General features: G+C 37.8%; 2 protein-coding genes across 3 annotated transcripts; one reads left to right on the forward strand and one right to left on the reverse strand.

The window, feature by feature from the left end:
* Window positions 1–1,481: 1,481 nt before the first annotated feature.
* Window positions 1,482–7,545, reverse strand: LOC306994792 (uncharacterized protein; the record flags this gene model as incomplete). Its single annotated transcript, XM_079605594.1, has 15 exons — window positions 1,482–1,605; window positions 2,127–2,286; window positions 3,040–3,242; window positions 3,389–3,442; window positions 3,562–3,627; window positions 4,499–4,558; window positions 4,651–4,716; window positions 5,267–5,335; window positions 5,629–5,682; window positions 5,783–5,851; window positions 5,993–6,067; window positions 6,253–6,309; window positions 6,804–6,949; window positions 7,110–7,203; window positions 7,353–7,545. The coding sequence occupies 15 exons, from the start codon at window positions 7,543–7,545 to the stop codon at window positions 1,508–1,510; spliced, it is 1,464 nt and encodes a 487-aa protein (XP_079461720.1). The 3' UTR covers window positions 1,482–1,507.
* Window positions 7,546–9,749: 2,204 nt separating this feature from the next.
* Window positions 9,750–19,833, forward strand: LOC306995673 (uncharacterized protein; the record flags this gene model as incomplete). 2 transcript variants are annotated; one of them, XM_079607468.1, is made up of 7 exons in its annotated part: window positions 9,750–9,826; window positions 10,938–11,015; window positions 12,446–12,502; window positions 12,612–12,662; window positions 14,159–14,215; window positions 14,642–14,698; window positions 18,008–19,833. In XM_079607468.1, 6 exons carry the CDS (start codon window positions 10,985–10,987, stop codon window positions 18,235–18,237), a joined length of 483 nt encoding a protein of 160 aa, XP_079463594.1. In that variant the 3' UTR covers window positions 18,238–19,833. The 2 variants fall into 2 exon arrangements, with proteins under 2 accessions (XP_079463594.1, XP_079463593.1); XM_079607467.1 differs by lacking the exon at window positions 9,750–9,826 and adding an exon at window positions 9,850–10,840.
* Window positions 19,834–20,381: the final 548 nt, after the last annotated feature.

Raw genomic sequence — 20,381 nt, forward strand, 5'->3', positions numbered from 1 at the left:
AACAAGGTTATGCACCAGTCCCTACAACAGAGGTGGTCCCATTGCACCGGACCACCTTCTGAAGTTTGTCAGCTGCAACTGTGCTGAGGACTGTGACACTCTCAGGTGCAGCTAGGAGTCAAGTGTATTTCTGTTTGTGGGAACTGTCATGGTAACTCTTGCCAGAACATCAACCAGCCAGATGATAACAGGAGTGAGGGAGATGCAGGGGAGTTGGATGAGGTTTGGTAAATTTTAAACTGATTTAGGAAGTTTTGTTTTGTAATGGTTTTAAACATTTTTATGGATTTTGTATGGATTTGGAGTCATTTTTACTCAAAACTAATGGCTGGGATAGATTCAGCACCCCTAAAAACCCATAGTTAGACATCTCAAAAGCTAATATTGGTAAAAAAAAAAAAAATTTTTTTTTGGGTACCCAGGCCCTCTGGGCACCCCAACTTTGATGGCCTCTCCAGGCGTTTCCCCGAGGATTTGGCCGTGGATAAATTGGGAGGTGTTACTAGACACCTATAGGAACACATGGTAAAAAAAGCTATTGGTAAGAAATTTTTTTGCAGATTGGCCAAAGAAATGCCTAACTTTCCCTAACTAGTAGACCAGACATCGTTTAAAATAAATTATTCCTTCCATTAACAAATTCCCATAAAACGCAGCCGCTACAAATGGTCACGCTGTACGAGAACAAACACAACTTCAGCAGGCGTGTACCACACTGCAAACAAAACAATGTTTCCTAGCAACGGCAAACCGCGCTAAAATCTAATGAGAAAACATAGCACTTACAATCTGCTGTCCTCTTCTGTTACTCGACTGCTTCTTCTAAAAAGTACTTGCAAACACGGTAAATATGTACTTTTACCTGGCTTTGGACAATACTCTTCCTGCGTGAGTCTACATTAAACCATGTGCTGCTGATGCCGCGTGGAGAAGACGTGCTGACGAGTTGTGAGGAAAAATTAGCTTGAGGTATGTATAAAACAAATATATTTTAATACTATTTGTGTGACGTTTGTGGTCGGTTATATCTTTAAAATTACGTTATGTTGATTGGGTTAGATATATCATATATGATAATCACCTGTTAGTTAACTTATAGCAAGTTGTTTTGTGCAGTGCACGTGAAGTAACCATGCACGCTTCCCTGAACCTAGAATAAAACACGCATTTGCTGTCGTTTTTAGAAATACATTTATTACTAATAGACAACATATTTACAATTAATCATATTCATTACCACTTTTAATTAATTATAAAAGGCCACATTAACAGAACGCCATATTAACATATATGGATATTTAAATAAAACAATACACTCTAACTGCACCCACACACCGGACGCGAATAGCGCGTCAGGCGCGAGTGATTTCAATGTTAAGTCAATGCAAAGACGCGTTACGCGCGTAACGCGTCTTTGCATTGACTTAACATTGAAATGACTCGCGCCTGACGCGCTATTCGCGTCCGGTGTGAACGCACCATAATACACAAATATGAACAACATAAATTACACTCTCCCTGGGGCCAAGCGTAGGAAATCTTTGATGTATTTCTCTGCCTCTGCTTCCGTTGGAGACAACAGGACGGGATTCCTCATGGCTGAAGCTGCATAAAATAATAATAATAAACTTTAATTTTTTTATCTGAATAAATTGGTCAAATATATCAAACATGCAGAGAGTTCAGATGCGTCAATCTCTTCCTGGGTGAGTCAACGTAAAACTGCAGTTGCTGACGCGTGGAGAATGTGTCCTGACGAGTTGTGAGGAAAGATTGACATTTATTTTATATACTAATTGCGTTTGTGATCGGTTATGTAAAAACTTTGAAATTACGTTATGTTGATTGAAATCACCTGTTAGGTAACTATAGTGAGCACGTTGTTTCGTGTACGTTTCTGTGGTTGGCCAAGACTTATTTAACTGAACGTTTAAACCTCATTTAAGTTCTTAACAAGCTATTGTATTTGCTAACTATATTTGCAAACGGAACGTTGCTGTTGGTATTACCACATGTTTGATTATTACCTCATATGAACATGTTAACAAGTACTTGTTGTAACCTACCTGACTGACTAACTTCCCGCCATCAAATCTAATGCATATGTGTACAACATTTGAACTTGCCTATTAAGAGTGAGCCGGTGTTCGATGACTTTATCCCCCGCTTGTCTCCTCTCCCGCACCAGTTCAGTTCCCGGGCGACGTTCGTGGTGAAGACCTTGAAGCAGATTCTCCACACGGTCTTCTTCATTGTTGGCCCGCCACTGATGGATAATCTGCTCACCTTCAACAGGTACATTTTAAGTAATATTTTAGCATATAGAGGTCCTCTTCTGTACTTTTATTTGTATCCGTCAAAATTTTGGAATAATTATTATTTTGTAATGTTTTTGAAAGTCTGTTCATTGACTTGATTCAAATGTTCTATTTTGAAAAGCAATTCCTGCTTTGCAAAGCTGAATTTTCAGCAGCACTTGATCCTTCAGAAATCATTATAATATGCTGATTTGCTGCTCAATAAACCTTTCTGATTATTATCAATGTTGAAAACAGTTGTGCTGATTCATAGTTTTGTGGAAACTGTGATAAACTACCATTCAAAAGTTTAGGGTAAGTAACCATTTTAATCAGCAATGTTAAATGACAAACACATTTCATTACGTTTATTTCAAATACATTTTGTTCATTTGAACTTTCATTTGAATTTTCTGTTCATTAAATAATGAACTGTTCATCAAATAATCCTAAAAACAGGATAACTGTTTCCTCAAAAATATGAAGCAGCAAAAACTATTTTAACATTGATAATAACAAGAGCACCAATAATAATGGCTATTAACCAATGAGAAAAACAGAATATTAGAATATAATGTAACACTGGACTAATGATGCTGAAAATGTAGCATGTTCTGAGCAGCAGAATTTTTTTTTCGTTTTTTTTACAAAATCTTGATAATTTCAGACTTTTGACAAGCGTGTAAACATGCACTGTACATTTCATTAGTAGTTGTAGGTTGAAAATTCAGTTGATTCTTACCATTCTCTGCATAAACCCCCTGTCAACTAAACTTTGTTCCAGCCGGTCTAGGTCTTCAATAGATGCGATTGGAAAGATGTCATCCTCTTCGTCATTCTGCATCTGCGGTAGAATGCGCCTGTTTCCCACTAGAGACTGGACAAGTGAAGTCAGGTGGTTGATCTTCATGTCCATTTTTTCTAGTGTTTCCAGAATTGCCCTAGCTGCAATACAGAAGATCATTTAAATCGATAAATGACTTACGTGGTACAATACTCAAGACTGGATTTTGGTAAACTTAAATGCTGCTGATGATTTTCATAACAGCATAAAACAATATATGTAAAAATATAATTTGTAGGAAACATACTCTCCTCTCTTCCTTGGTGGTTCCCTGAAGGTCTCAGGACAGAAAAGGTTTGCACTATTGTTTGAACAGATAATGTAATTATATGTATTTGTGTGTGTGTGTATATATATTAGATTGTCTTTAAATGTTGTGAATGTGTTTGATTTCCTCATGTCTAATTAATGTTTTTTTACCTGTGTTCGGTGGATCAACACTCCAGCCGGCACCATGATGATCTGCCTGAGAGACGCCCACTTGAGCTGAGGAAGGTGGAGTAGGTAAGATTCGCTTGTTACCAACACAAGTTAACACACACTAAAATATAAAACCGAAAACCATAAAACTGATTTTTGTTCACTTCTTATAAGAACAGTATGGTTAATTTATTCATTATTACACTGGCATTACCAACAATCTCCAATCAGTACATCTTTTGAGTACAGTTCTAATATTTCCAAATTTGAGTGTGACTATTCCTGGCACCCCCTGCAGCTGAGTCTGCTGCAGAAGTCACTTGATTCGGTCAAATCCATTTGAAAAAAGTATAATCTTTATACTTTTGCCTGGCTCCTCACTGCTGACTGCGCACGCACCTCCCAAAATCGTTTCTACTTGACATACTCTCTATTGTACAAATCTTTGAAATGACAGGGGGTGACTAGGAGTAGTTGCTCTCCAAAATAGGGATACATTGATATGAAAATTTTGTCCGAAACCGATAACCATTAATTCTTTATATCTGAAAGCCGATAACGATATATTGGACGATAAATATAAATCCAAAATTTGATATACTTAGAGAGCCTAATTACAAAAAAAAAATGCTCTTCATTAAAAGCTTTGTCCCAAACACAACATAAATCAAACATATACAGTACAGAAGCTTAGTTTGAACCAGTGTAAGATTCCTTCAAATTAATTTTACAGTCATATGGCCAACAAAAAATTTACAACACTTCAGAAATCCAATCAGTTATCCAGATACAGTGGCCACTTAATGTGAACAAATGTAAATGTGCCATATGATCCAATCTGCGTGATCGGATCACTGTGAAAGCATGTTAATGCCAAGTGTAAACGCAGCCTGTGTCAGTTATTTGTTGTTTTTATTTATTTTTCATTATTTCTTACTCTGTGATCTTCCTTGGTGGTCACAATAACCTGAGGGTCTCAGGACAGAGAATGTGTGCTCTATGGAGTGGAAAAGATCATGAACAGGTTTAGATTTTGTGCTGTGAATAAGATTTTTTCTCCCTTTTCTATTGTAATTAATGCTCTTTTACCTGTGTTCGGTGGATCAACACCCCAGCCGGCTCCATGATGCTCTGCCTGAGAGACGCCCACTTGAGCTGAGGAAGGTGGAGTAGGTAAGATTAGCTTGTTTCCAACATAAGTTAACACACACTAAAATGTGTAAATGTGTAGTTAATTTAAATATCAGAAAATAATAAAACACTGGAGTTGGACAATGATGGAGAGATTCAAAAAGAAGTGACATGTAAAGCAACAGGACTTTTCTGAATGGTCAGTTGATGAGTTTATGTTGCCGATGTGGAGTTAACTTTCTTCAATTAGCATATTCTGTCATGATAATCTATAAATCGGTTGTGTGGGAACTGTTGAGAGATGCCTACAGAGTGACATGCTATTGCATTTGTGTTACGTACTGTATTGCATGTGAAAAGACGAATGCGACAGCTTGAGCAGACTCACAAATGTGCTCGACTACAACAACTCTTCCTATTCTCAACATGGACTGTGTGTTCCCGGGGTCAGGGTTTATGTCATTTTTAGGGTTAGTAATGTCACTAACCCAGGAGGGAGCTTGTGTAGTCCCTACCAGCCGTTTTTTACAAGCCTGTCTTGTTTCCTCCTACTTATTGTAATAAATGCTTTTACCTTGTGTGTTCGGTGGATCAACACCCCAGCCGGCTCCATGATGCTCTGCCTGAGAGACGCCCACTGGAGCTGAGGAAGGGGGAGTAGGTAAGATTCACTTGTTAAATTTGTAAAATAACACTAAGGCCTGCTTCACACTCAGCGGGACACATTCATTTCAGCATCTATCTTAACAAGGGTGGATTATGTTGAGTCGTCCCAGTGCCTTAAATCTGGCTACATTTGTCCAAAAATCATTTTGCAGTTATTTTAAAGTGCATTTCAATTGCAATCTGAACTGTGATCTGTTAACTGACTCTATTTGGGTAAGGGGTGTCAAATTGTAAAATTTACTTAAGTGAATTTATGTGCAGTAATCTTACTCCGTGTTCTTCCTTGGTTGTTCCCTGATGTTCTCAGGACAGAAATTGTGTGCTCTATGGATTGAACAAAAATATGATGTTATTTAGTTTTATATTGCATTTAAATTCTGTGAATGTGTTTCTGATTTACTCATCGCTGATTATGCTCTTGTACCTTGTGTGTTCGGTGGATCAACACTCCAGCCGTCTCCGTAATGCTCTGCCTCAGACACACACACTGGAGCTGAGAAAGGTGGAATGGGTAGGCTGCACTTGTAACATGTGTAATTGCGACAGGGCATTACCCCATAACTTAAAAACTTCAAAAAAGCATTTTCATTTGAGCATACCCAACAGCCAGATACAACTACCGGTAATAATGTACCTTGAAAGCTGGGGAGACTCTCACACCAGGTCTGCTGTTGCTCTTCCGTTTCCCTTTGTTGCTGATTGACAAATACTGTTGACAGATTATTTGGTCATTAGCAATGTTCATTTTGATATATTTGTGCAGCTGCATTTTTCAACAATTACATAGTTCCAAGGAACAGGATGAAGAACCACTGACATAGTTGTATCTTTGAGTAATCATTGTAGATTTGGATAAAAAATTTAAATAAGATAAAAGAGAAACTTAAGACTTACAGTTGCTTAAATGGTTTACAGCTTTGCTCTGGAAAACCTCAGTTTGCACAACAGGACCTAATAATAATGACATTTCGTTTATTTTAATCTGGCTGTTATGCACTTTTAATCTTACTTATTTCATCAATCATCAAATCAACCAAATTTCAGAAAATAAAAAAAATAGTATAATATTGAATGTCATGGATGCATTTTTTTGGAACTGTCACCATTGACACATGCAGCAAAGATTGCTGAAGTCAACAGATTTTTACTAATAGACTACCAAGCTCTCTCTGTAAAAATAAAATAACGATGCTGCTATCTTTCTAAACGCCCTGTGTTTTGGCTCCAAATATCAGGTCAAAATCGTAATTTTAACCCCCCTACCCCCACACACCCTCTGCAGAATCGTATATATATATATATATATATATATATATATATATATATATATATATATATATATATATATATATATTTACCTTTGGTTGAGTCGACATGGAAAGTGTATTGTTATTCATAGCATTCATTTCATTAACATTAAAAAAATGTAAGTTATTTTCTATTACCTTTTTTTTTGGTGCGTTTAGGAAGTGCTGGAGGTTTAGGTGCTGGAGGAACACTTTCTTTGCCTGCAGTTTTTTTTTTTTTAAGGGGTGGTGGTTCTGGTGCCTCATCATCTGATGAGTAGATGAGATCAGAGCATGTTTTCTTTCTAGAGAAACAAAGAAAAAGTACAATTGGATGCTCTTCACTGTATAAAGTCAAAGCTACGTAAATATGCTGAATGGTCAGAAAGCTCAGAGATTTCATCTAAAATACCTTAATTATTGGATTTCCATGTGTTAAAACATTTATTTTGTCTTGTTACTTACTTGGGAATCCTTTTTCTGGCAATTTCAGGTTCTGAATTTATGTCAGATGTGTAGCTGGCTGCCTTCCAATTTTTGGCCACATTTTGAAAAGATGCTGACAAATGAAATACAGTTTTGGAGCTTTTACATGTTGTTTATTAGAGCTATGTGAGATCACATTGTACAGTATAGAACAAAAAATGAAATGAAATACGGTTATGCTGGGCAAGATCATGTTTAATTTACAGTATAATTTGCTCTTACCTGACTCATGCAGGATTCTGGTTCTGTGACGGGTCCACCCTTTCTCTGGCTGTGGTTCCTCCATGGTTCTGACGCTCTTCAACACCCTGTCAAGGTCTTTGTATGGAGGCCACCAGGAGTAGCCGTCTGCGTACCATGACTTGGCAATTGGTCCAGTTGTTCCTTCTCCCTCAAACTCCACTATTAGGTACATTTTTTTCTTTTTCTTTTTTTTTTTTTAAGCCTGAAACCCATATTATTTAATTACTCTGATAAAATTTTCAACTATGTAATCCAAATGCATAAACTATGTAACAAAAATCACTGATAAATAATTAATTTGAATGTAAAAGAGGAATTGCAACAAAATGATGTTGATATGGGACAAGAAAAATTTTGTTCTCTATTTCCTCAAACTTGCAGAACTCAACGGTTGTTGAGAGGTCGCCAACTAAATGGATGCCGAGTGTAGAGGATGGTAGAGGATAGTCAAAGAAAGATTCCTGGTTGTTGAAGGTGCTGTAAGCAACATAAACTTCATCCTTGAATGAAATAATGTTCTGGAGCTTAGAAGCTTTGCCGCCGATGTAGACGTGACTGTTTGCCTGGTCTAGTTTAAGAGTATAAGGGCTTTTCCTCAACTCTTTATATTGAGTCGCCTCATGAAAGGATGCAGGGAGAGGACCGTTCGCATGCTGTTTTTTGAGCAGATGTGGCCTGGTTTTCTGAGGTGTTTTGCAGCTTCTTTGCATCTCTGAGAATCTTTTTATTATTTGACTCAGAGGGCATGTTGGTTTCCTCAGAAGTCTTTTGAGTTTGTTCAGGTGATTCTCATACTTGAAAGCACTGAAGTTGTCAAGAATGCCATGCTTTTTTGCATCATCTGCAAGATGTACGAGGGAGTGTGCATTATACGACAAGAACTGTGGACCGTACAGTTGCCCAAAGTGAGTGACAAACAGAACTAGCATTTCATTTGCATAATCACAGTAATCTTCAATGAAACTGTTGTTGCACAGGATGAAAATTCCCACAAAAAGCAGCATGAAGTTTTTGTACACCTCTGTGGTGAGGAGATCCTTCATCATGACAGGTCCCGTATACAGTAAAAACTGCCTGAACTCTGTTGCCTTCCACCTATCAATGTCCCTCAGTGCCCTTGGTTTCCGTGCAAACTCCATGGGGACATATCTGCGCGCATTCACCAACCTTTCTGTTAATGTGTTTATTTGAAAACCCGACAGCCTACAAGTGAGAGGACCCAACTTCAGCCACAAGTGGAGAAGCCGTCTCATGACTCCGAGGCACACGAGGTGCATGTAGTCGAGGGGGAAGCCAGAGACCATATCCAGGGACGTTTCTTCAAGGGGTGAGAGACCACGGTGATGATCAGAATCGGTCTTGTTTCTGAAGCTCTCATTGGTTCTTCGAGGCAAGTCACTTCTTGGAAATGTCATCCTGTTTTCCAGGTACACGCCATCCTCTGTGCATTTTTCACATCCATGATAGCCCGTGTGCCCTTTCACATTTTTCAGGAATGCACGAGCAGGTGCGTCGCAAACCATTGATGACAGTTGTAAAGTTAACTTCACTCCTTCAAAGTCGAATCCATTGGCCAATTCATTTACTTCAGCGATGAAGTCTTCAAGATACTCAGTTAGGGAGGTAGGTTTACATATGCCACAAAATAAGCCTATTGTCACTGGTTCCTCTTGTCTGATATTTTGCAGTGTTCCTAGAATGGGCCAGAACTGTGTTGCTGAGCTCTTGAAGAGGGGCAAACCATCTATGCTGACCTGAAGCTGCAGCGTGTGAGTGTTGCTCAGAAGCTCTCTGTTCTGATGTAGCACCTCTGTAATGGATTTCAGCAATCCGAAATGGTAATATTGACCACCAGCCTTGACTTGTATTTCAGGGTTGAAACGCATTGTTCCCAGCAATGTCCTGGAGTCTTTTGGCAGATTTAAACTGTGCTGACGCAGTATGTCTAGCAACGAATTCAATGCAACGTGTGTGATTTTTTGTTCAGTTGCCCAAGTTGCCAAATCGTCTTCCAGGGAAGTTGGATCAGATTCGGACTCAGTGTCTGATTCACTGTCGTCAAGAACACTTGCCATATTGACACCTTCATTCTCATCAATATGAGAGACACAGTCCATAAATGTGTCTTCGTCAATTTGACATTGACCGGTATTGTCACTGTGCAAGCAGCCCAACTCATTTCCCCAAGTTGTTGTTTGTATTGTCTGCAGTTGTTGATCCACCTTGTCCTTTGCTCTTCTTCTCAGTGTCCAATAGGATGGTTCATTGCAAGCCATAGTTTTAAGACCTTAACAGAAACAAATCCTTTTTTTGTTGTTTGGCCTGCCAAGACTACTAAACTGCATCAACACAATTTATGTACATACATGCACTTCAAAACATCAGTTGCACTCAAAGGAGGAAAACTTCAGATGCAAAAGCCATCCGAAATTCCATCTGAATATTTTCTGAAGGTGAGTTTTTTTAGGAGGCTCCTATGTTTTTAATGGATATTAACACTAACTCAAAGTACCGCTATGATAGACCATCTCTCGGTGTAAAACTCGGACACTCCCTTAAGACAGTTGGTGATATACTTGTGGGCAATTATGTAAAAGCAGAAAATGAAGTTGCTGCGAACAGAGTCAGGAGTTTTCTGGGTTTAGTGAGTTCAGAGTGGAACCACTATATCTCACACCGTGCTAGGACAAACCTAGAGGAAAACAAATGGAACAAGAAAGAAATGATTCCTCTAACTGAAGACATAATTACCCTTCAAAAATATTTAAAGTCAACAGAAGAAAATGCCAGAGAGAAATTAATACAGGGTCCTGATCCTAAAGCATACAGTATGCTCAGTGAAACTCTTCTTTCCCAAATCATACTTTTCAACCGAAGGCACCAAGGCGAGGCAGCTAAAATGCTACTTCAGACTTATGAGAGCAAAAATACAGATACTCTTAATGAGGATGTTATGCAGTGCCTTTCAAAATTAGAAAAGGAACTGAGTAAGGACTTCACTAGAGTTGTTATTAGAGGTAAAAGAGGCAGAAAAGTACCAGTGCTTCTCACCAGAGAGATGACAAGATCACTTGACTTCCTGATTGAGCACAGGACTCAAGAAAATAACATTTCTGAGACAAACCAATATGTCTTTGCAAGACAAAATTCAGACTGCCACATAAGAGGCTCAGACTGCTTAAGAAAATTTGCAAATGAATGTAATGCAAAACATCCTGAGACCTTGACCTCTACCCAACTGAGAAAACACATCGCAACCCTCTGTCAAATAATGAACTTGAAGGACCATGAAATGGATCAGGTTGCAAAATTTATGGGACATGACATCCGTACTCACAGAGAATACTATCGCCTAACTGAGAACACGCTTCAGCTTGCTAAAATGAGCAAATTGCTCATGGCCATTGAATGTGGAACAACAGTTTACAAAGGAAAATCTCTAGACGAGATTGACTTGGGATTAGAGGGTGAGCATCTAACACTGGAAAGTTGTAACAATATACACTAACTGGGAATTTGGAAAGAACATGTGACTTGTACTATAAAACTTTTTTTTCATTACAGTCGCTTTGTCTGAGAAACGTAAACAAGGCTGCACTTCAGACCATGTTATGATGGAGACGTCTGAGCAAGAAGAAGATGGTAAGAAAGTCAATATAGGAGAGGTTAGGTTCAAGGTAAAATGTACCCTTTTATCAGGTTAATGCTTTGAAAGGAGCAGTCATTTATAAAGTTCTTGTTATACAAAATAAATACACTTTAGGATCGATTAACGTTATCCGTTTATTCATACACCAACACTCGCTGTTACAACTCGTGCTCAATAACAACAACCGCTCTTCCGGGAACTCCATAATAAGTTTACATTTTCGTCGGTTGGTGAGTTTGAATCTAAATTAGAATGTTTTGGAACTCCCCAATGCAAGTCAATGGGAGTTTTTCCGAGTTTTGATCGTCATTTTTAGGAAATCCGTAAGTCCGATCAGTCTGAAAAGATAGAGCACACCTGGCCAGATCAGTTTGAGTGTCTGAGCCGAGTTTGGAGTATGTAGAGTTAAAGCTCTTTCACCGCTGGTCCTGCCCAGCCCAAGACCCTCTTTGCTGCCGGAACCCCCCATTAAAATGTTTTGGGGGGGGTGCGCAGTATACCTGCTAGGGGGACTGCGGAGGTCTCTCCGACGAGGTTCACAGTTCCGCCATGGCCACCTGAAAAAACCTCACCACCATGGCCACCCGAAGGGTCCTCGCCACCATGGCCACCTGAGGGGTTCTCGCCGCCGTGGCCACCAGAAGGGTCAACGCCACCATGGCCACCAGAAAGGACAGCTCCGCCCTGGACGGGGCCTATGTCAGGGATCAATCAAGCTCGTTTCAAACCACCATTCAAAGATCACTCTCTCCAGAATATTAAGTCCACACACCTGTTTATCAATAATCACCTCATTAACCAACACTTAAAACACTCACGATAGTTTCAGTCTTTGATTCTGACCTGACCTGATTCCGATGTCTCATGAACCATTGCTTCCCCTGATTGTTGTGTTCTTCATTCCTGAAGTTATCTGGTTTACCTGCTATCACCCCCGCAAGTTTGAATATAGATAGATAGATAAAGTTTGAAGTTAGATAGATAGATAGATAAGGTTTTAAGATAGATATATAGATAGATAGATAAGGTTTAAAGATTGATAGATATATAGATAGATTAGTTATTAGTTAGAAATAGCTTAAAGCTTAATTGAGTATCAATGGCTTCTAGCAGTTTACATTAAACATAGTTCAAACAGACATGGACTTTTGGTCAATGAAAGTCTATGGGATTTTTATGATTTTTAATATTAATTTTTAAGAAAACCGTAACTCAAACTAGTCTGAAAAGATATAGCAACTCAAGTCAGAACAGTATAAAGGTCTGACCCGAGTTTGGAGTATGTAGCTTGAACGGTCTAGGAGGAGTTTGAGTTGACAAATTTTGGGTCAGAAGAAGAAGAAGAAGAAGAAGAAGTTTAAATAGGATTTCAGTAAGTTGGCTTTCTCAAATGTCTCATAATGTTAATTTCTCTCTGTTACAGAGTTATCCAGAAGTCAGAAGAAGAGGCCTGATCCTGGGGACTCTTGTGATTCAGACGGTAAGTAGTGTGATCATCTACTGCACAGACTTTCTGGCATGCAGTGTACAGTAGGTTATGACTTAGTTTGTGTATATATAATTGGCGGTCTCTTCTCTTCACACACAAGGCCCTGACACACACACAGGCACTAAAGCAAAGGGATCATCCGTTAGAAATGGTAAGCTTGTTTGTTACAAGGTTGTTCAGGAAGTAAAAAGTGTTAGCTGTGATAACTAGGGTTGTAACGGTATGAGATTTTCACGGTATGATAATCGTCTCAGAAAATATCACGGTTTCACGGTATACAGTATTAAACCATCATCGGTATTAAATCATTATTATTATAATCATCATCAGCTACAATGACTCTTAAATGAATGAAACCAGATAGGGTTTTTTGGTTGAACATATGGTTTATTAAACAGAACCATAGATATATACAGATATATAGCCAATGCGACATTTAGTGTATATATCTACTAGGGCTGGGTATTGTTCAAAATCTTTCGATCCGGTGCCAATTTCGATACCTCAGTTTCGATACCGGTTCCTAACGATACTTTTTTCGATACCAATTTACCAGAAAAAAATTCTGACTAACCAACACATTTTTGAACGGCAGTGTACATTCAGTAGGTTTATTTATTGCAATATAAACACTGTCAGAGTGATCAACAAGATATCTCTTCATTTACCAGTCGAAGACGGAGCAACTTTCTGCACTTATGTTTACTCCGTGCACTGTCAAGGTCTTCATCATGTTTGTCGTGGTATCGGTCTTTGCAGCAATTATTTTACCGCAAATACTGGATCGCGCGCTGCTGGCATCGAGCCTGGAGAAATGTACCCACACTTTTGATCGACTTTTCCAAATCTTTAAGGTATTATGTGTGTGTGGTCGCGTCTCATATGAATATGTGCACGGAGAGTTTGTGTGTGTGTGCTCGCGTCTCATAAGTATGCTCGGCGAGAGTTTGTGCGTGCGCGCGCACGTCTCGTGTGTGTAGAGTTTGCGTATATGTGATTTGATTTGATTTATTGCACAGCTATATTTTAGATGTATTCATCCATCTATCAAATCGCGCATTTTACGTGACATCTGCGTTATTTTGTAAATTCCCTCAGCAACACGGAAATAATACGGCCTTAAGTTATAAATGTAACTTTATCTGCAGGGAGGGATGGCGTTCGCGAATATTGGAGAACATATTCGACGCATTCCCTCCTTTAACAGCCATTCTTCGTCAACATTTCTGGACACAACTGGATATCCATCTTCAAGGAAAACCCCGCGTTGCGCGTTCGTTTTTCGGATACCCAAAGTATTCCCACACTGCAGATTTTAACTTTTTTGTCAGCAGGGATAGAGATTAGAATATCCAGCCGCTGTCTCAGACATTGTCTCCGCTGCACATGTGGAGTCTAAGCAGTCGAGTGGAAAGAAGTTGCGCGCATGTGAGATCTGTTTTTTTTTTTTTTTCAAAACCAGTAATAAGCAAATATTCACAATATGATAATCGTACATGTCAATATCGTGATAAACCGCCATACCGGTATACCGTTACAACCCTAGTGATAACTAACTGCTTTTTTTTAGCTGACATTAAAAGGTTTTTTCAATACAGATGTAACTCAAAATAAATGTCTCATAATGTTAATTTCTCTCTGTTACAGAGTTATCCAGAAGTCAGAAGAAGAGGCCTGATCCTGAGGACTCTTGTGATTCAGACGGTAAGTAGTGTGATCATCTACTGCACAGACTTGTGTATATACAATGAGATATACAACATTATGTATATATACAAGTACATCTCAGTAAATTTGAATGTGGTGGAAAAGTTCATTTATTTTAGTAATTCAACTCAAATTGTGGAACGTGTATTAAATAAATGCGATGCACACAGACTGAATTACTTTAAAGAGCATATTGCAGGTAAAAATAATTCTAAATGAATATACAACCTTATGTTAAAATGTGAGCCAAAATCATCACAATTAAAAGAACCAAAGACTTAAAGTACTTCAGTCTGTATGCATTGAATTTGTTTAATACACAAGTTCCACAATTTGAGTTGAATTACTGAAATAAATGAACACATGCTAATTTATTAAGAAGCACCTGTATATCATTGGCTGTCTCTTCTCTTCACCCACAAGGCCCTGACACTTACATAAAGACCAAAATGAAGAGATCCTCTAAGACTGACAGAAATGGTAAGCTTCTTTGTTGACAATGAATAACCACCTTATACACCCTAGCAACTGCTTGGAAATACCCTAGTAACCACCTACAAAATACCCTAGCTGCCCAACTTTTTCCATCAAAGATAGAAAAGGTTTGAAGATAGATAGATAGATAGATAGATAGAAAAAGTTTATAGATAGATAGATAGATAGATAGAAAAAGTTTGAAGATAGATAGATAGATAAAGTTTGAAGATAGATAGATAGATAGATAGATAGATAGATAGATAGATAGATAGATAGATAGATAGATAGAAAAAGTTTGAAGATAGATAGATAGATAGAAAAAGTTTATAGATAGATAGATAGATAGATAGATAGATAGAAAAAGTTTGGAGATAGATAGATAGATAGAAAAAGTTTGAAGATAGATAGATAGATAGATAAAGTTTGAAGATACATAGATAAATAGAAAAAGTGTATAGATAGATAGATAGATAGAAAAAGTTTGAAGATAGATAGATAGATAGATAGATAGAAAAAGTTTGAAGATAGATAGATAGATAGATAGATAGAAAAAGTTTGAAGATAGATAGATAAAGTTTGAAGTTAGATAGATAGATAGATAGAAAACGTTTAAAGATAGATAGATAGATAGATAGATAGATAAAGTTTGACGTTAGATAGATAGATAGATAGATAGAAAACGTTTAAAGATAGATAGATAGATAAAGTTTGACGTTAGATAGATAGATAGATAGATAAAGTTTGACGTTAGATAGATAGATAGATAGATAGATAGATAAGGTTTTACGATAGATAGATACAGTAGATAGATAGATAGATAGATACAGTAGATAGATAGATCTGTGCACTTCCACACACACTCCGCTGTTCTCATGCACTTCTGTCCACACACACTCCGCTGTTCTGCTCCAGGGTTCCCGCGGGGTCTTTAAAAGTCTAAAATTCTGAACTTTAAATTTAAGGCCTTAAAACGTCTTAAAAATGGCCAGATTTTCAGCCGAGGTCTTAAATTTAATTTAGTCAGGTCTTAAAAAAGTTTTACCCTCGTTCATTTCCTGAAATGCTGGCCACAGAAAGTTATTACAAAGTAGCAAAAAAGTATCGAGTCGTAGCCTTCAAAGCGGAGCTGTAGCAGGGGTCTCCGACACGGCGCTCGCGAGCTCCAGCAGCTCGTGCCCTGATTGGCGGTAGCTCGCCAAGAGGCTGTTCACATATTGCGTCTTTTGCGTGCTCAAGTTCGTTATTTCAAATTTAGGCGCGCGCCAAGCGCACTCATATTAGAAGCAATGCGCCATTTTTTCCAGGCGGAGTGAGATAAAAAAAAGAAAGCTCAAGTTTTCAGAATTCTGCAAGCGCACCGCAGGTCATGTGACAAGAACCAACCAATCCGCTTCACCCTTTCCGTAACAACATTGAAAGCTCAGTCAACATGGAGGATGGGGGTGCACTGTGCAGTGTGCACCCTCAAACACTACAGGTGTTTTTCTCTTCTCCGTAAATAAATAATGGCTACAGCAAGTGTTTATCAGTGGTGGAAATTCATTAGCTAGCTACTAAAACTTCTTTGTCGTTGTGGAGAGCGCAGTGCATGGTTGCATAGCAACGACAGACGCAACGGGAAAATCGGACCAAATCTTACTATTAATAATAAAAGATAAGCTAATGTGCATTGTAAATGTCAGTCATTTATCTTTTTTTGACATTAATTCTATAAAAGATTATTTAAAGGCTGAAATACGTGAGGTTTATGTTTTTATAAAACCTTTTTTGTCAAAATGTTATTTGAACTTGTACATTAGTAGATAACATGTTGCAAGACACTCTTTTAAAATCTAGCCATCATTTTTTACGTTATTATTTTAATGTTTATGTAAACAAAAAGTACATATTGATGCTAATTGTATTTGTTATTTGCTGGTTAATGCGTCATGTAGGTCTTAAATTTAAATCTTTATGGTCTTAAAATGTCTTAAAAAGGTCTTAAATTTGACTTACTGAAACCTGCACGAACCCCGTTGCTGGAACACTTAAGCCTCTGTTATACTCCAGTTTGGACGCGTACACGACAGCTGCGCACAGCTCGGACGCAGACTACTTGTATTTATACTTTCTGCTGAGGTCCGCTCTACTCGCATGCGCAGTAGATCGGTCTGGCCAGTATAATCGATAATATTTTAAATATTTATAGTTTATATTTGCATTTATGTCAAAACCTATCACTTTCAAACATCAAAATTACATTTATTAATATGTATTCGTGTCAAAATGACATATAAACATCTTAGGCGTTGGTTCTTTTTCTATCATGCACGCTTTTTCTGAGACTCGTGTATCAGCAGGTAGTGTGCAAACTCCAACCTGCTAACATGGGTGCCGAAATAAAAACGGACATGCCACGCAGCCAGTGTGTCGCCGGCCTTATTCAAGTGCGAATGAGAACCGTTTCGCGGGGGATCCCAAGTGTGCAAAAAACAACAACAAAAAAACAAATATTCGAATGTCAAATTTTCAAATCGAATACCAACCCACCGAACGAATATTCGATTATTCGAATATTCGGGTCCAGCCCTAGTTTTTACTTCCTGTAACGATATCGGGCGAAGCGCGCAGTCAGGCCAGCGATCTCATCTCGAGCAGCTCAGAGAGCGAGGATTAGATATCCGATGAAAGCCAAAAAGCCCAAAGTTATTGACTGTCTGCATCTGTATCGCAGTCCTGTTTGGTGAGGTGATATTCAATTAATCATGGATAATAGATGAACTAGTTTTATATTTTATTATGTTCATGCTCATTTTTGAAATAGAAATACATACAGTTTATGAAGTGAAATGCTATAGCCTTATGAGCAGTTGATATATGGTAATCATCAGACTGTTATATTAATTTAGTGCAGTCATTCGGTTGTTTATTATATTAATATGTTTTAGCACGTTACAATCATTAAATGGATTGAGTTAAGATAGCCAGATAGAATGAAACAGTTTATCATGCAGATGGACAGCATGAATGGTTGCTCTCGCTCTCTGTTTATGTGTGTCTCTTATAACTGCCAGCTTGTGTGAATGGGGGGTGGGTTGCGATTTTCAAATAATAATCAAATAATTCCCAGCAATCATTGAATATTATTTTTGCTTGGAATGCCTATCCCTAGTCACAAGTACATGGGGTGTTATGGGAATTGTACCCGGTGTAACCTATTGTATGCAACTTTTTACATTATGTGAAATATGGAAATTGATTGTTTTATGCGTGTTCCTATGATTCCATGATTCGTTGACTTTGATGGAACGATGTGTCTTTCTGTTTATTTAGGTTCTGCTGCGCAGAAGATGGTCAAAAGAAGGCCTTGGAGTAATGCAAAAAAAAAAGCAGTTTGGCGGCAACTTGGAAGTTGCATAACCCTATTGAGAGTCCCGGGGAAAGACAAATGCATCGAGTGCATAGATGCAGAGCCAGCACTTCAGAGCAGACATTGGAGAGACATTAAAAATCATGTTCACAATACCATCCAAACCAGAAAGAAGAGGACGTCGCTGAATTAACTTGCATGTGTGAAGGCAAGTTGTTTTGACTTTTATTCATTCTCGGGATATGAATTCTTAATATATCAGCAATTACATTTCCACTAGTAAACACTATTATTCTTGATTTCTGTAATTGTATTTTCACTAGTGAATTCTCACCATAGGCTGACATTCAAATTCAGTATCAGAAATACTGTTTGTTGATTTCAGGAATTACTTTGTTACTAGTTGTTACGTTCCCCACGTGTCTGTGTTGTTATTTTCATTTGGTACACGTGTTTGTTGTTGCCCTTGTTATCTTCTCTCTCTCTCTCTGGTACTCGCTATCTGCTCTTAGGTCGCGGGGTGCATTCGAGATTCAGACCGCCTGGTGCATTCGAGATTCAGACCGCCTGGTGCATTCAAGATTCAGACCGCCTGGTGCATTCAAGATTCATTTTCACTGGATCTAGTGGCTACGGCTTTTTTGGCAATAATTTTTTTTATCTTGTCACACTTCAGTTTGTCTGTCATGTGCCTTTTTGCTAGCCCCATTTGCCAGTGGTAATATGATATCTAAATGTTGCGATACATCTCCTAGATTTATTATTATCGTAACACTAGTGAAAATGTATTTTCTTGATATCTGTAATTTTATCTGTAATACATTTTCAGATATCAGAAATTAACATTGTCACTAGTAGCAATTAAATTAATACATTTTTCACTAGTAACAAAGTAATTCCTGAAATCAACAATTAGTATTTCTGATTTCAAGAACTGAATTTGAATGTCAGCCTATGGTGGGATTTCACTAGTGAAAATACAATTACAGAAATCAAGAATTGAAGTCTTTACTTGTGGAAATGTAATTGTTGATATCAAAAATTAGCATTTTTATTAGAGAAAATTTAACTATCAAGAATTCATATCCTGAGAATGAATAAAAGTCAGATCAGCTTCAGGTTATTAAGCGCATAGTTAGCACAAGAGTTATTGCAGTTGAGTTTGTGGACTGATGTAAAGAAGCATACATATGCTATGTGAAAAAATACATTTCTGCTGATTTATAATTGTGGAGTTTGTATTGTGTTTGTCTAGTATGGCTTACAATAGTTCACAACAAAATGGGTAGTTCACTCACCTGCTCTAATGATAAAACTGAAGCTGACCGTGTCTGTGGTCAACTGAGTGGCATCAGAATGAATATCTAAGAATACTTAGAAGAAACCACCTAGAAGAGAAATTGTTAGTGGCCTTTTATCGCAGCACTATTGAGAGTGTTCTGTCATATGGTATCACGGCCTGGTATGCCAACTGTAAAGTGGCGGACAGGAAAAACCTGCAGAGAGTTATTCGGACCGCACAACACATCACAGGCAGTCGCCTACCCTCACTGGAAGATATCGCCAGCACACGGTGTCTCAGAAGAGCTAAGGCTATTACTGCCGACTCCTCACACCCAGGTCAGCACCTGTTTAACCTCCTGCCCTCTGGAAGAAGGTACAGGTGCATTAAGTGCAAGTCTAACAGACTGAAAAACAGTTTTTATCCTTGGGCCATCAGGACACTGAACTCATAACCCATAACTAATGTGGACAATATGGAGTGAGCCGTAGTCTCTATTTATTTTATTTTTATATATTTATTTTATTTTCATATGTTTCTTATATATTGTTTTAACAATTTTTATATATTTATTATTAATTATGCACAGGCCGTAGAGCATTGCAATTTCATTGTATACTTGATGTACATTGACAATAAAGATTCATTCATTCATTCATTCATCAGTCATCAGTGTTAATTGGAACAGCTGCTTTTTTCTTGTCACTTCTGTCTGATTTGAATAATAATAATTAAAAGTTATTTATATTATAAGTTTGAGCTGAAATAACCCATATACATGTTGACAGGCTTAAGTGTATAATATTAGATTAAAACACTTGAAAAGACAGAATAAACCTTTATTGTATGCATATAATGAAACCAGCATAATTTACTCTTCAAATTGTAACAAAACAGCCCATTAGGATTTTGCTAACAATAATAATTAAGAAAATAAAAGAACATTTGTGGATGATCACATCAATCTGTAAGAATCCAAATTAAAATGTCACTTCGTTTATAAACTTAATTTAAAACAGAGTCCTTTCCACTTGATTCCACTATAACAGAAATAA

Source organism: Phoxinus phoxinus (genome assembly GCF_949152265.1).
Source record: "Phoxinus phoxinus genome assembly, chromosome: 3".
Lineage (NCBI taxonomy): Eukaryota > Metazoa > Chordata > Actinopteri > Cypriniformes > Leuciscidae > Phoxinus > Phoxinus phoxinus.